This window comes from Electrophorus electricus, chromosome 2 (assembly GCF_013358815.1).
Source record: "Electrophorus electricus isolate fEleEle1 chromosome 2, fEleEle1.pri, whole genome shotgun sequence".
Classification (NCBI taxonomy): Eukaryota; Metazoa; Chordata; class Actinopteri; order Gymnotiformes; family Gymnotidae; genus Electrophorus; species Electrophorus electricus.
In genome coordinates, this window is record NC_049536.1 from 1150866 (window position 1) to 1168230 (window position 17365).

The 17365-nt window shown below is 40.6% G+C and overlaps 2 gene segments (V, D, J or C); both read right to left on the minus strand.

Moving 5' to 3' along the window:
• Window positions 1-2878: 2878 nt before the first annotated feature.
• LOC118240822 lies at window positions 2879-3409 on the minus strand. The segment is given in 2 exon segments: window positions 2879-3204; window positions 3361-3409. Coding segments are annotated over 2 exon segments (375 nt in total).
• An 11770-nt stretch (window positions 3410-15179) lies between these two features.
• LOC118240824 lies at window positions 15180-15727 on the minus strand. The segment is given in 2 exon segments: window positions 15180-15499; window positions 15673-15727. Coding segments are annotated over 2 exon segments (369 nt in total).
• Window positions 15728-17365: the final 1638 nt, after the last annotated feature.

A 17365-nucleotide genomic window follows, 5' to 3' on the forward strand; every position in this document is an offset into this window, starting at 1 on the left:
ACCTGTGAGGATCAGTGGAACCACAGTGGAGAGAGTAGATAGTTTCAGGTACCTTGGTGTTCACATCTCGCAGGACCTGTCCTGGTCCCGCCACACCAACTCCCTGGCAAAGAAGGCTTGTCAGCGTCTTTACCACCTCAGACGCCTAAGAGACTTCAGACTGCCCTCCAAGGTACTACGGAACTTCTACACCTGCACTATCGAGAGCATCCTCATGGGGAACATCACAGTCTGGTTTGGGAATAGCACCAAGCAGGACAGACAAGCACTCCAAAGGGTAGTGCGTTCAGCAGAGCGCATCACTCACACGGAACTTCCTGACCTGCAGACCATCTACTACAAGCGGTGCCAGACCAAGGCCAGGAGGATTGTGAAGGACCCCACCCATCCCAACAATAGACTCTTCTCTCTGTTGAGGTCAGGGAGGCGCTTTCGCTCCCTGAAGACCAAGACAGAGAGGCTGAAGAGGAGCTTCTTCCCACAGGCCATTCGGGCCCTGAATCAGGGAAACTGATAAACTGTGGGGACCACCACCACCATGTAACATAACTGTATATCTGTATAACTATATATTTATATTCAATTACCTTGTTACACAACAACTGTAGATATGTTATTATACAAAATGGATCTGTACATTCTGTAGATTGTGTACATATATACACAACCATATACATTGTACATTGTGTATATAATCATAATATACATATATTGTACATACACTGTTAATATATTTTGTACATACATAGAATATATATATTTATCTTTGCATATATATATTTCACATATAGAGAATATCTATATTTCTCTATGTACCCCTGTTTTCTTTTCCTCAGTTTGGACAGAGCACTCTCCACCATTTCACTACGAGTTATATCGTGTATGACTATGTATGTGACAAATAAACCAAACTTGAAACTTGATATGTATCCTTTTCATTATCACATTATCATTATGCATCTCACACACACACCTGTGTGTGCATGCGTGTGTGTGTGTGTGTGTGTGTGTGTGTGTGTGTGTGTGTGTGTGTGCCTGTGTGTAGGTGTGTATTGATTTTTTTTCTCCTTTAAGGAGTTTGTGTTTTGCCTCCATTTCCATGTATCCTGTGTTTTAATCTTTATGTTTCTTTTGTGTGTAGATTATGTTTGCTGTGGTTACAAGCTTTTTGGTCTTTAACTACTGTGGATTTCTCCTGCTGAAGGTTTTTGTTGTTTGTTTATGTTTCTTTTGTTTACTTTGCTTCTGTTACCTTTGGGATCACTGACTGTATTTCCAGTCTGATACAGCAAGGTTTTGACCACTAGCTGCATAAATCCTTGTACATGCTGTATAACTCCAGGTGAGGTCTCATCCACACTGTGCATTTGTGGTCCTGGAATATGATTCATCTCTCTGTGTGTGTGTTATATTGGGCAACTATATATTCCCTTCATTTGCATTTTTTTCAAGTTTTAGCATGACCATGGATCTCTGCATGTTGGCTGAGACATTTCTTATTGTATTATTATGTTATTTCATTACGCAGGAAAATTCTTATTATTATGCCAAAGAGGTGAGATTCATCTTGGGAAAACTAGTTTTATGTTCCCCTGTGCAGTTTTAGTCTGTTTGTGTTAATATTTGGAAGAAAGCAAGTGAGGTTTGCTGCCTACATTTACCTGATGGTTTTATCCAAAGTGAATTATGACTGACTACAACTTAAGCAATTGAGAGCAACTTGGCAGTGGTGGGGCTTGAATCACCAAGCTTCCAATTACAAGTTAAGCACCTTAACTACTGAGCTACCACTGCCCCGCCTTTTAATGAAATTAAACAAAAGGGATATTTAACAAAAAGAGAAACCTGCCCAGTACTGTAATGGTTTGTAGTTGATGAAATGAGCTGAGTGCAGAATTAGCAGCTATATAGCAGCTATTATCAGCTAATTAACAGATATCAGACCAGTTTCTGAGTCTACAACTGAAGGAGGTTTTTGTGCACAACTATCGCTACCATGCAGATGTTTGGGTAGTTTACACTCTGACACTTGGAATTCAGAGGGTTACACCACTGAGATCTCTATCCAGAAGATCACAGTCTAATTATTAGTACTGTTGTATATTTCTATAGGTTTCATGACAATAGGTGTTACTAATGTTAGTATAGTAAATTATTGAGTTATAAACTGGGGGTAGGCAGGAATAAATTAGGTAGAGGCAGGGGTAAACTGGAGAGAGACACAGGGGTAAACTGGAGAGAGGAGGGGTAAACTGGAGAGAGACACAGGGGTAAACTGGAGAGAGACACAGGGGTAAACTAGAGAGAGACACAGGGGTAAACTGGAGAGAGACACAGGGGTAAACTGGAGAGAGACAGGGGTAAACTGGAGAGAGGAGGGGTAAACTGGAGAGACACAGGGGTAAACTGGACACAACAGAGGAAACTGGAAGGAGCTCCATCAGCAGATTGATGACTTCTCCAGAGGAATAATAAAAATGGTGTATAATTTTTTTCAGCTACAGCTGTCTGAATGGATTAAAGACTCAGTCAGAGCTTGAAGGCCTGAAGAGGAACCAGATACACTGATCCTGGATCAGCTCATGGGCATAGATAATATGTTTAACCCTCTACATACAGCTTGTACAGTTTTTCAGATGTAATACCAAACACATCCAAAAAAAAGTCAAATTTAACATTGTACTGTTGTGAGTCAGTGTGTTGTGGTTCCTAGAAGAATGATTTTCTATAGATGTGTGTTGTTCAGTAGTGAGTGAGTGTAATGGGGCATCTCTCCTCCACAGAGTGTGTCATTGTTCTGTATCACATCCTCCCCCTCAACACCTGCAGCAGTGCAGTCTCTGTGCAGTCTGACTGAGGGAGGTTTTTGTACGACTCTCTAACACTGTGTGAACACCCAGCTATCACTGATCTCATGGCAACTCTGACAGTAATAATCTCCTGCATCTTCAGTCTGGACTCCTCTGATGGTCAGAGTGAAGTCAGATCCAGATCCACTACCACTGAAACGAGCTGGAGTTCCTGACTGTAAGCTAGTAGCCCTGTAGATCAGGAGTTTAGGAGCTTCTCCAGGTTTCTGCAGGTACCAGTGTAGAAAGTCATCATTATACACTGCAGGGTTTGTTCTACAGCTGATGGTGACTGTGTCTCCTGGAAGAGCAGATTTCACTGAATCTTGAGTCACTGTTACCTGACCTCTGGATCCTGGGAAAGAAAGAAATAAAATCATAAAAAGGTAACATTTACCTGTACAGATACCTTTGTTTAGTTACTCTAAATCAGTGAATAGTGCATTTTAAATAAGAGTAGTAGACCTGTGTCACATGGATAGTTCACCACAGAGGTAAAGCAGTGAGTTACCTTGAGTCCAGAGGAGCAGTGTGCAGATGAAGATGGGGATCAAAGTCATGGTTGCTGTGGGTGAAGTTGCTGGGGCAGGCAGCTCTCAGTCATGAAGTGTTAAACTCACAGGACTATAAACACTCCCAGAGCACTGAAGCAGGTGTTGCACATGCAAAGTGACCTCTCTGTATTAATACACATCTACCAAATACTCTCTGTGGCCTCTCTGTATTAATACACATCTACCAAGTACTCTCTGTATTTCAGTTTTTTTTATGGTTCCTTACACACTATTATTACAACTCTCACAGTTAGTGAAATCTGAGACTCAGACAGCAAAACCTCAGCCCAGATTTGCACAACTTTAAGCAAATTCTCAGCCTCAGACTTTAATCAAAGCATTACACAAATCCCTTCTGCTAAACACACTTCTCTGCATTAGACACAGAAATCTAACATTTACAGCATTCAGCAGACACTCTTATCCAGAGTGACTTACAAAAGTACATTGCCATGTACTCATAGAATATATCCAAGTACAGTAGGTTAGAATTAAACATACCAATGAACTAGAATAATGTAGAATACAGGGATGAATGCTGATACCTAGAAGTGCAAAATATATAAGGTCTATCTTAAACTATGATAAGTGCTATAAATAATAAGTGCTATAAACAAAATATGCTAGAGTTTGTTAAACAACATAAATAATGCCCTACAATAAATATTAAATTATACAGTCAATATGGGAGCAGGGTCAGTTGTCCTTTAAATATTCTGCAAATAGATGGGACTTCAGTCTGCATTTGAAGACTGCAAGGGACTCTGCTGTCCGGACAGCAAGTGGGAGTTCATTCCACTATCTTGGAGCCAGGACAGAAAATAGTCTCCATGCTTGTCGTCCATGAGACCTGAATCAAGGTATTTCAAGCGGAGCCGTACTTGAGCTTTGAAGTACATGAGGTACGGCTCGGGCTTTGAACATTGACTTCATGTATGAAGGGGCTGGTCCATTTTTAGCTTTGTAGGCAAGCATCAAGGTTTTAAATCTGATGCGTGTAGCTACAGGGAGCCAGTGAAGGGAGCGCAGCAGTGGAGTAACGTGTGAACTTCAGAAGATTGAAGACCAGTCGTGCTGTTGCATTCTGGACAAGTTGTAGAGGTTTGATGGCTCTTAGAGGAAGACCAGCAAGTATTGAGTTGCAGTAGTCTAGCTTTGAGATCACAAGAGATTGCACAAGCACCTGGGTGGCTTCCTGCGAAAGAAAGGATTGAATCCTTCGTATGGTACAAACAAGGAATCTGCAAGGCCGGGTTAGATTAGAAACATGAGTTGAGAACGACAACTGGTTGTCCAAAGTTACGCCCAGGCTACGGGCAGCTTCGGAGGGTGATACCAGGGAGTTCTCTACAGAAACAGTGAGGTCATGGTAAGGGTTGGGAGTACCTGGGCTGATCAGAAGCTTGGTTTTACCTGGGTTGAACTTTAAGTGGTGGGCTGTCATCCATGACATGATGTCAGTCAAGCATGCCAAGATACGTCTGGAGACATGCGTGTCAGAGAGTGGAAAATAAATAAATAATTGAGTGTCATCAGCATAGCAGTGGTAGGAGAAACCATGAGAAGATATTACATCACCAAGAGAACGAGTATACAAAGAGAAGAGAAGGGGGCCCAATACTGAGCCTTGTGGAACACCAGTGGAGAGTCACACGGTTTGGATGTGGATCCTCTCCATGTCACCTGATAGGACCGTCCCTCCAGGCAGGACTGAAACCATCTCCAATCAGAGCCAGTCACACCAAGCCTGGAAAGAACAGAGAGAAGAATGTTGTGGTTCACTGTGTCAAAGGCTACTGAAAGGTCTAGAAGAATCAAAACAGATGACTGTTTGGTAGCATGAAGTTTCTCAGTCACTGCTATGAGGGCCGTTTCTGTAGAATGTGCCAGTTTGTAGCCAGACTGATTGGGATCTTGCAGCTGGTTCTGGGTGAGAAAGATAGACACTTGATTATAAACTGCTCGTTCAAGGGCTTATGAGAGGAAGTTGGTCTGTAGTTGGTAACGCTGGAGCTGTCAAGTGTGCCCTTCTTGAGGATTGGTACCACCCTAACGGTTTTGAAAGCAGTAGACACGTATCCAGAAGATAACATGGTGTCACTTCTACTAAATACACTTCTCTACATTAGACACAGAAATCTAACATGACATCAATTCTACTAGTTTATCTGACTTTAAGTAAAAGACTTGCGGCATAAATATATGGAGGTATGTAATTTAGTCATGTGATCTGTTCACTTCATTATTATTTGCTGCACACAACCTTTTTACATATACGTTACAATGTTGTCTGGTGTTAACCTGACAAACGTAAGAAGAGGGAGAAACATCACTGGCCACAGATATATTTTTACTGTCCAGAGCCATCGTGGTCGTAACATCACATTGTGGCTGCAATCACACATAATGGAGTCCTCCATCACCATGGCAACCTGAATCCTTACAAAAACACAATCTACACACAAACGTTACACAGACTACACACCATCACCACAGTCCACACACTCACGTTAGACAGATTACATACCATCATCACATTGTCATGTTATCATATACATTATTTTTCAAAAGAACTGAGGTGTTCTGCTACTTTTGTGTGGCTGTGTGAACTGTGTGTAGTAATTTTACAAAATGAGCCCTGTTTTCAAAAACAGCCTTAAGCAATCATATAAAAAATATAATACACCAAATTCCTCCTCTCTTAGCTGTCATGACAATAAAAAAAACTAAATTATCAATATTCATTAAATATTAGGACAGTGTCATAATGCTTATTTATATTATGTATGGTAGCTCACTGGTTAAGGTACTTGCCTATTAATCAAAAGGTTGCCAGTTCACTTCTCTGCTGTTGGGCCCCTGAGCAAGACCCTCAATTGCTCAAATTGTATTCAGTCATAACTCTAAGTTGCTTTGGATAAAAGCTAAATGCAAAAATTAGTTTGGGAAAAGTAATTAAAGATTTTTTAAAAAATTTCCATTTCTGAAATATGAAGCTTGTGTGTTTGTGTGTGTGTAGTCACTATAATGTGAAAGAGGTTTTTGGATGATGCTTCATTAGAATGTATCACTATGGGTGACTCGTGGATGAGGCACTAAACTCAGTGAGTGGTAATCTGGACTGTGGATGTCTCAGAGGTGCAGGAGGGAGTTCTGACCAGTGCAGGAGAGCAGAATGCAGCAGCTCTGTTTGTATTCTGTTCTGTGTCCTGGAATTTCTGTTACTTCCACTAAAATAAAGCTTCATTTTGGACATTGTCTGCTCTTTTATAAGAGACAAACATCTTTATTAATGTTACCAGACAGTTTATTGTGCCTGAGTGAGCTTATCTGAACAGAGCAGAACATCTGGTGAAAGTGCGGCTCTATTCTGCGAAAAAGAGAATCACTCAGCCATGGTAATGCAAATCTGAGTTAGAACCCACTGCTCTCTCTCTCTCTCTCTCTCTCTCTCTCTCTCTCTCTCTCTCTGTCTCTCTCTCTCTCTCTCTCTCTCTCTCTCTCTCTCTCTCTCTCTCTCTCTCTCTCGGCCTGCTGAGGTGGATTATGTCGCCCCCTGCTGTCCAGGTTGGTGGCTCACTCTCCCTGCAGCTACACCAACACCACCTCACATTCATTCCTCTTGTGGTGGTGAGTGTATCATTAGCCTGATTAAACGAACTAAATAAGAAAAAACAAACGCCTCATTCCTAGTAAAGAGAACATGTTTATTCCCCTTAACGACACACTCCATATTCCTACACTCACTTCACTGTTTACACTTCTTGTTTACACATCATTTTTGCACTATCCATGTCTGCTGTATACATTTGTAGCCCTGGAAATGTTTATTTTTAAATTGCCATTCTATTCCTATTATATTATTTTATTATTTTTATTGATGCTGTGATCTACCTGTTTTGTTGTACAAGTACAATGATAATAAAGTCTTTTCTGATCTTATCATATCATAGACCAGCGCCCTCCACACAGAACACATTTCTTTATTAGTTATTGATTCCCCCTCTTGTCATGGTAGGCTGGTTGTCCAGCAGGAGGGACACACCTACTCCTGCCCAGGACCGCACTACACTACACTACACTACACTACACTACACTACACTACACACTACACTACACTACAATACACACTACACACTACACTACACTACACTACACTACACTACACTACACACTACACTACACACTACACTACACTACACTACACTACACACTACACTACACACTACACTACACTACACTACACTACACACTACACTATACTACACACTACACTACACTACACTACACACTACACTACACCACACTACACACTACACTACACTACACTACACTACACTACACTACACACTACACACTACACTACACTACACACTACACTACACTACACACTACACTACACTACACTACACACTACACTACACTACACACTACACTACACACTACACACCTCTCATCCCATCAGCTGAGGACTACCGTGGTTACACACTCACCACTCCTTCATTTCCTTGCAGAGCAACAACATTCTTGAATGTTCACCCCATTGCCACATCAGTGCCTCACCTCAGTGGTCCTGCCCTCCCAGTTCACCTCCATCAAGAGTCCAGCGCTGAGTCTGACATCTCCATCCCAGCTCCCTATCAAGACCTCACTGAGGTATTCAGCCCAGTAAAGGCCACACAGCTTCCCCCACACAGAAAACCCGACTGCTCCGTCAAACTACTGGATAACACCTGCCCTCCTCAGTGTAAGGTTTACCCTTTATCTCAGTAGGAAAACTGAGTGATGGAGCAGTATATTCAGCAGGCCTTAGAGCAGGTGTACATTTACCCCTCCACCTCCACCTCAGTGTCTTCTACGTATAGAAGGACAGCAGGCTGAAGCCTTGCTGGGACCACAGAGCTCCTAATGCCCTCCTGGTGCAATATCCTCTTTGCTGCTTCTGTGTGTAATTCGTGAAACTGATTTATATTAGTTATATAGTCATGAATTTTGTTTGAGAAAACTGACTGTCAATTAGCAATTGTGTAGAAGCTTTAGTGTGAAAGGTAATATAGTATATGGATGGATTGACATGTTTTGGCTACACAGAATACTGTTCTGTGCAGCTGAGACTTTTCTGTTTTTTGGCATATTTTGATTATAATGCTTATTTTTCACTTGCACACATGAAGCTTTATAGTTTGATATTCTGTGAGGCTTGATATCTAATTTAAAGTCATTCTTCAGTCATATTTTATGTCAGTCCCTCTTAAGATTTGGTGAAATTAGTGTGACAGACCACACTTTTACTCAATAAATGATTGTACAAAATATAATTTTAAACATTTATTACATATTTCTGTACTACTTTATTCATATATTTCACTACATTTGTGACCCAAACAGTTTGCTAAATTTATTTCAAATATCAAAACAGTTTATATTTCTTTATGCAGTGTTCTAGGTCATTAGGAAGAGAGCTAATATTTGTCTGAACATTTTGATATGAAATATATGGGGATTATGCTATAAATAAGAACCTTTAAAGTCAATTTAAGAAAGTACGCAAAAACAGAGAAAATGCCTTGAGACTTCAGCGGTCATTAGATCTTCCATGAATATCTGCGTAGATCCATCTTTGTTTACCTTGACAACATATTGATATATTCCTTTTCCTTGGACAAAGATGTCTGCAACATCTGCCAAGTACTCTGGACAAAGGAGAGTTCCACCTGTGTGAGGTCAGCTACCTAAGCAACCTCATAAATGCAACCGGTGTGTGGATGCAGGCAGCTAAAGTGATCTACAGCACTTTCTGCAATTCACCAACTTCTACTGGTGTTTACTTAGGGGGTTAACGCTAAGGCCCATCCTCTCACCAACCCACTCCATGGGGGAAACAACTAGCTGGAATGGAGTCCAGTGGCAGAAGAGGCCTTTGGCAACTGTCTCGGTCCTCCAACATCCTGACCCTGCTAGGTCCTTTGTTGTTTTAATGTTGGAGTCTCAGCGGTGCTGTCTCAGTGTTCAGGAAACACCCCAAAATTAAGCCATTTAAACCAGTGGCCTACTATTCTAAGAAACTGATCCCTGCGGAGAGGAACTACAGAATGGAAGACAGAGAGCTGATGGCCATAAAGCTAGCATTCAAGGAGTGGAGGCATTGGTTAGAGAGTGCTCAACACCCCTTTGACCGGCCATAAAAACCTCCAAATCACCAAATACCTCAACTCTCGCGAGGCTAGGTGCTCTGTCTTCTTTTCTCGGTTCGTCTCTTCCATCACTTATCGGCCAGGATACAAAAACACCAAGGCAGATGCCCTGTTCAGAGGCTGAACTTTGACCCAGAGGCTGGACCCACCAGCAGGGAGCCCATCCTGCAAGCCATCAGGTGGGATCTGGACCAGGCCATCACACAGGCCAGCTCTCACCAACACTGCCCAAACCAGCGGCTGTAGACTGTAGAGCTGCTCCACTGCTGTGCTCCTCTCATCACAAGGGCCCATATCTCTCTGGGAAAGGGCCATCCAGGATCAACACACACAGGCCAGCAGCTTACAGCTCAGGATTGGTGGCTCTCCCAGTGAGATGTAATCATCCACATGGCCTCCTGCACTGTTTGCGCCAAGTCCCAATGCACTCTTGTCTTCCTGCAGGTCTTTCACCAGATTGGTATTCCAGAGGATATAATCTTGGTCTGAAAGGTACCATTTATATAACAGATCTGGACATCTCAACATGATGCTAAGCCTGACTTCTAGTTATGATCCTCAGCCTAATGCTCCAGTGCGCCAAAGTGGATCGGCTGAACCAGAAATGAGGAAAGTTACTACACCTGTACTGCCAAGAACATCTAAACACATGGAGTACCTTCCAACACTGGGCGAAATATACTCAGAATTCCCTACATCACTCTTCCACAGGGCTTATCCTGTATGAGTGGTTCCTAGGGTTTCAGCTGCCCTGGAACTCACCAACCTCCTGCTTCCCAGCAGTCCAGAGAGATAGAGTGTGGGACGAGTCGCATTGAAAGCTGCAGAGAGCCAATGGAGAAGAAAGCCAATCAAAGTTGGAGAGAAACTACTGTCTAGCAAATGGGAAATTGGGTGTGGGTTGCCACCATGGATAGGAGGACCGGTCTAAGAGAAAAATCAACCCCAGGTATGTTGTCCCTTACACTAACTGGGAGGGGATCAATGAGATCACCTGTTGCTCAACCTTTCTGTGGATTGAGTGTCCTCAGCATTTCACACATCTTCCCTCAAACCTTTAACCAAAGACCAAGATGGCAAGGATTGTGAATAAGGCTGGGAAAATTATAGGTAAACAACAAAAACAGCAATGTGAGATATATGCAGCAAAAGTGCAGCAAATCACAGGGGATCCTATTCATCCTGTTTGTTGAATCTGCTCCTTTCTGGAGTGTTATAGAGTACCATGAGCCACAAAAAATATTTCTAAGAAGTTTCTTATGAAAATATAATTTTAGTTGTACTGTAACTTCTCATGAACCAGATCTGAGACAGACATTTGCAGATGTAAACAACAGAGTTGTTTTTATTTGAAAAGCACAATCCAGGTTTGGTAATGTAACAAATAAAGGTCCACAACATAGTTATCCAAAACTTGGAGTCAACAATATAATAAACCGATAATCAATCCTGAGTTCACAGTACCAGATAAAAGCCCGAAAGAGCAAACCAAGCAGATAGGGACAAAGTTGATATGATGATCCAAAAACAGAACAAGCTGTAAACCAGAAAGAGCAGCAGAGATAACACTCAATATACACATGCATATCACAGAAATACTTCACAAGGAACACAAGCAAATGGATGGGTATAAATAAACAGAACTAATGAGAAACAGGTGAGAATAATCAGTAATCTGGGGATGCAGCGCTGATGAGGGTGTGATTATTTGTTGGAACCAGATTGAGTGACAGGAGCTCTGACATCAGGTGAATGCTGGGAGTTGGAGTTCAGGCTAGGGAGCATGACATAACTATTCTGATAACTGGTGTATTTGGAGCTGATATGAGATCGTATGCTATTTTACCTGGGATTTGTATGTAGATCTCTTGTTGCATATTTATTTATTTATTATATTGTGCAACTTGATGAAGCTGAAGACAAATTTCCAGAAATGGACAATAAAGTCTTTCTAAAGCTAAACTGGAATAATCTCCCCTCTGCTATCAGATACTCAGACTTTGCTTCATGTTTTTAAAAATGTTTAAAGACTTATTATTTGAAACCAGAGTAACAACATTTAATTTATACAACAACTTTCTTTTAAGGTTGCTTTACATAATCCAAGCATAAAACATACATTATAGGACAGTCAGCAAATCAGTAATACTACAAAACCAAGCAGAAACACAATCGGAAATTGAGGGGAAAAGGGTATTATCAGTTCCCTCCTGTAAAGTGAAGAGCATAGATGGAGTGATTACGGTAATCACTAGTTCCAGGGACAAGACACTGAATGATCTGCCCACTGCAGAGACAAATCTGAATTTAGGAATGGAGAGGTGACCACCGTCAGAGGACATACGTGCACGGGCAGGGCAGAGAGGGTGTTAAAGGTTCAGTTAAGTGGGAGGTGCAAGATGATGCACAGATGTGAGCAGGAGGATTTTAAACAGAATGCACAGTGTGAAAGGTAACCAGTGTAACTGATCTAGAATTGGAGTGATGTGGGAAGACTTTTTAGTATGTGAGAGAATCTCTCTACCTCCACCCCCGCATCCACCTCTACTTCTAATTCTGAGTGTAAAGATACATGTTTACACAAAAAGAGAAACAAAGCTCCAAACCCAGCAACAGTATCCACTATATATATATACACACACACACACACACACACACACACACCATATGCAAGTGTACAACAGCAGCCAGAGATACAAGGGAAACATGCACAAAACCCACAATACACACAACAAGGCAAAACTCATGCAGTACAAAAACTCATGCAGTAGCATTTGTAAGCACTTTGTCAAGCAGTTTGAGACTTGTTCTAGAAAATTACTAGCTTATATAATTAAAAATGTACTTATGTACTAACACAAAAACAGTAACCAACCCCAAACCCAACAGAAATGACAGCCCCTCCCTGACCCCAGTGCACAAAATCAAAACATCACTATATACAATATATACATTATATACACTATATACATTATATACACTATATACACTATATACAATATATACATTATATACACTATATACATTATATACACTATATACACTATATACAATATATACATTATATACAAATGTACAACAGCAGGCAGAGGTACAAGGAAAGTGGCATTTTGAAAAACACAAGCTCAGTGTCAAGGTGGGAAGCAAATCCAGGTAGGGATACAAAGGGCACACTTCTGGATATCATGCAACTGTAGCTACTGAAAAAAAGGAGAAATTCACATCATTTTAGCAACTGGTAAGAACATAACAGGGACTGGGAGGCTGCATTTTAAACACAGTGAGTCATTGCTGATCACTTCAAAAACTAAAATAAAATTAAAGAGCATGTTTTTTTTCCTGTATATAGTTATTTATTGTTTTGTATTTACTGAATGTTCTCTGATCAAATTAAGGGGTCTTCATTCATTCTTGTTCATTCTTGATTGTGATGGGAGAGGGTTTCTCTTAGGACCTACGAATGTTCCCAGATAGGGGACAAAATAACCAGACTTGAATTAAATATCTTCTATATGAAACTGTGCTCAGATTGTTACTCATGAGATACATTGCCAGACATGTGTGACCACAGGGAAGCTACAGTGCACAACATTTATTCAAAAATAAAAGTCCAAAATGTTTTAAATGTGGAAAAACATTACTAGTCAGAAAGAGTAGCCACAGAATGTGGGGGAGAATTTGTTAAGTTAAGAATTAAAATAAGGATGCGGAGAAAAAAAACAGAGGAAAATTTGTCCTTTTTAAGCTATACAATTAACCAGAAAAGAGTGAGATTCAGCCCCAAAAGTCCAAAGTTACAGCCACTGAACATTTTCTAAATGTCTAAATGTCCTTTAAGCTAAATTAGTTGATTACATAAATAAACTTTTTTACTATATAAATAATGCAACTTATTTATTATATAAATCAATTAATTTTATACAATAACTTGGTCAGTTAGGTGTTGAGCCCCTGCACTTGAACTGCTTTATATCACTTTGTGGCAGAAGCTGGGCTGTTTTTCAATAAAATACTCTCATTAAAATATTTCTGCCTGAAACTAACCCCCTTTAGCACTTGTCTGTTTAAAATAAAGCTTTGACCTAATGTATTAAATGTAATAACAAAGAACTGCTTAATATTTGGTACATGTTTTTTTTTTTATTAATTGAGTCACACAGTGCTATTATGACACAGCCTGGTTTATCACACAGTGTTACTGAACTAAATGTGTATTGCTCTAAGTTATCCCGTACAGGTTTAACATACATACACCCCACTCACCTGATATCCACCCCGACTCTGTGTGTGTGTGTGAGTGTGTGTGTGTTACTGAACTAAAGGTTTGCTGCTCTAAGACACTGGAAACCTGGACACAGTGCTGCTCTGTTCTGGGTGTCAGAAATCTGCATTGCCTGTACAGGTTTAACGAACGTACACCCCACTCACCTCATACACAGCCCAACTCAGTGTGTGTGTGTGTGTGTGTGTGTGTGTGTGTGTGTGTGTGTTGTGGGGGCAGCTGAGGGCGTAGAGCGAGCCATGCGCTTGTGTGTGAGAGAGAGAATTTTACTGAAAGATTTCAGTCAGTTTTTCAAAAAGTCATTGTTTCAGTTGGTGGCATTATGTCATCTTGTTGTGTAATAAGTTTATTTAAGTAAGTGCAGTGAGGTTATTTAACCTTACCCCCTAAAGATCTTCACTCTTTACCTTTACGTGTTAATAAAGATTTAGAATGGACATGAAAAGTATGTGTTGGTAAAAATGTTTCACAGTAGCTGAGAATAATCAGAGGAAGTCACAGCCATGGTGATTAGTGCTTTAGTGTGTGCTTACATCACCTCTAAATAGGACAGAATCTCCTGAAGATGACTGATACTGATTTAGCAGTCATACTACTAGTAGAGATTTCTTTCCACTTATAACTACCTGATCTATTATAAGAACAACTGTCCCAAGAGACCAAAGGACTCAGTACTGCAGTGCTGTGACTGGTTTCTGATGCTCCATGCACTGGGTGTGTGTAAATGTGCCTCTGTGGGGTCTAGATAAGCACTAGGTAAATTCCATATGTTGTTAATATTGTTATAACTGTACAGAGAGATCATCTGATCAAAGAAAAGAGAGACAGGAGAAGTTTAGGACCTTCTCCAGGTTTCTGGTGATGCAGCTCAGTCTGAGCTGTTATCACTGTCAGTGTCAACAGCAACATTAGCATTGTGTTTAATGGTGGGTTTCTTCTTGATGGATCATACTAATGTTCACACCTTCCATTTCTAACTCATAGACAGCAGGAGTAGTATGACATATAGATCTACAAAACTCTCCTCTAACAGAAGTGCAACAGTGTTGTGTGTATTGTGTCTTTGTGATTCATTATAGATTTTTTTGTTGACTTGAGTGAGTGTGTTGTGGTTCCTAGAAGAATGATTTTCTATAGATGTGTGTTGTTCAGTAGTGAGTGAGTGTGATGGGGCATCTCTCCTCCACAGAGTGTGTCATTGTGCTGTATCACATCCTCCCCCTCAACACCTGCAGTAGGTCCCAGCTGCAGCAGTGCAGTCTCTGTGCAGTCTGACTGAGGGAGGTTTTTGTACGACTCTCTAACACTGTGTGAACACATCGCCACTATGGTAACTCTGACAGTAATAATCTCCTGCATCTTCAGTCTGGACTCCTCTGATGGTCAGAGTGAAGTCAGATCCAGATCCACTACCACTGAAACGAGCTGGAGTTCCTGACTGTAAGCTAGTAGCATAGTAGATCAGGAGTTTAGGAGCTTCTCCAGGTTTCTGCAGGTACCAGGCTAAATAGTTATTATTATACACTGCAGGGTTTGTTCTACAGCTGATGGTGACTGTGTCTCCTGGAAGAGCAGATTTCACTGCAGGAGTCTGAGTCACAGTCACCTGACACATGGATTCTGGGGGATAAAACAAAAAAAAACAAAGCAAATCCAATTTAAGTCATATGTTATTTTCCATTTCTTATGTTGCTTATATCTGTTAATAGAAGGTTTAGAATATTTTATTAAACAAGACATCTGGTTTTTTTAGATAATTCACCTCAAAAGCAAAGCATAAAATGATCTTTTACCTTGAGTCCAGAGGACCAGTGTGTAGATGAAGATGGGGATCAAAGTCATGGTTGCTGTGGGTGAAGTTGCTGGGGCAGGCAGCTCTCAGTCATGAAGTGTTAAACTCACAGGACTATAAACACTCCCAGAGCACTGAAGCAGGTGCTGCACATGCAAAGTGACCTCTCTGTATTAATACATGTCTACCAAATACTCTCTGTGGCCTCTCTGTATTAATACACGTCTACCAAATACTCTCTGCGGTCTCTCTGTATTAATACACGTCTACCAAATACTCTCTGCGGTCTCTCTGTATTAATACACGTCTACCAAATACTCTCTGTGGCCTCTCTGTATTAATACACGTCTACCAAATACTCTCTGCGGTCTCTCTGTATTAATACACGTCTACCAAATACTCTCTGCCGTCTCTCTGTATTAATACACATCTACCAAATACTCTCTGCGGTCTCTCTGTATTAATACGCGTCTACCAAATACTCTCTGCGGTCTCTCTGTATTAATACACGTCTACCAAATACTCTCTGCGGTCTCTCTGTATTAATACACTTCTACCAAATACTCTCTGCGGTCTCTCTGTATTAATACACGTCTACCAAATACTCTCTGCGGTCTCTCTGTATTAATACATGTCTACCAAATACTCTGTGGTCTCTCTCTGAAGTAATGCCTCCACTGAATACCTCTTACATAACCATATTTAACAGAACCAACCATACTAGAGAACTATAAACCTTATAATACAATGTAATATATAGATGAATAGAAATAATATTTCTATTCAGTATGAACAATGTCATAAAACTATGCTACAGTGTGCTGATTATTGGATAACTGGAGCTGATGAACAGATTTAGAGAGAATGATAAATAAGAAGTATCTAGTACATTTTAGGTAAGTATTTCTAAAAGTGTGTGTGGTGTAGTGCTCTCAATCGCTCCTCTGTACAGGATCTCCGTTGTGCCTGCAGTCTACATACTTTCCACAAGGGGCGCTGGTGAGTTGTACAGTGGATGTCTAAGATGTGAAGCAGAGTGTTCTGACCAGAGTAGAAGAACAGAACTGCAGTTACAGCCACAGCAGCTCACTGACTGTTAGTGCTGCATTTAGGGAAGAGGAGGAGGAGCTCTACCATCTTCCATGATGACCTCAGTCAGCTGTAATGTGATGTAACACACTTACACAGCCCTGAACAATGGAGCTTATAGTCTGAAGAATGCTCTTTTTTCTTAATTCACCACTCGGGTGGGTTTAATTATTGAGTTTTGTTTTCACTTCAATAAAGCTTCATTTTGAACTTGGTCTGTTCTTGTATTATTTTATTATTCACTATCTGCACTGTAAGATTCTTTGCACTGGAGTGTGTTGTGCTTGAGTAAGTTTGGCTAATGAAAGCTGAACATCTGCAAAAAGTGTTGTTCTATTCTGGGAAGGAGCAGGTTTCTCAGGGCTGTAAACATTAATCTGTTTCACCCCACTGCTCTCGCTCTCTTTCACTCTGACTGGTATTGACATTACTAGAGACTAGTTTCAGTTCTTCATTTTATATCTGAACATTACATACACAGGCAAAGGAAATAATTACCAATAACACAGTATCAAGATTGAATAAAAATTATGTTCTCTAGTAAGTAAGTTTAGATAATGAATATAAAATGTATTGAAAAATGTAATGGAATGCTTCTCCCCCCA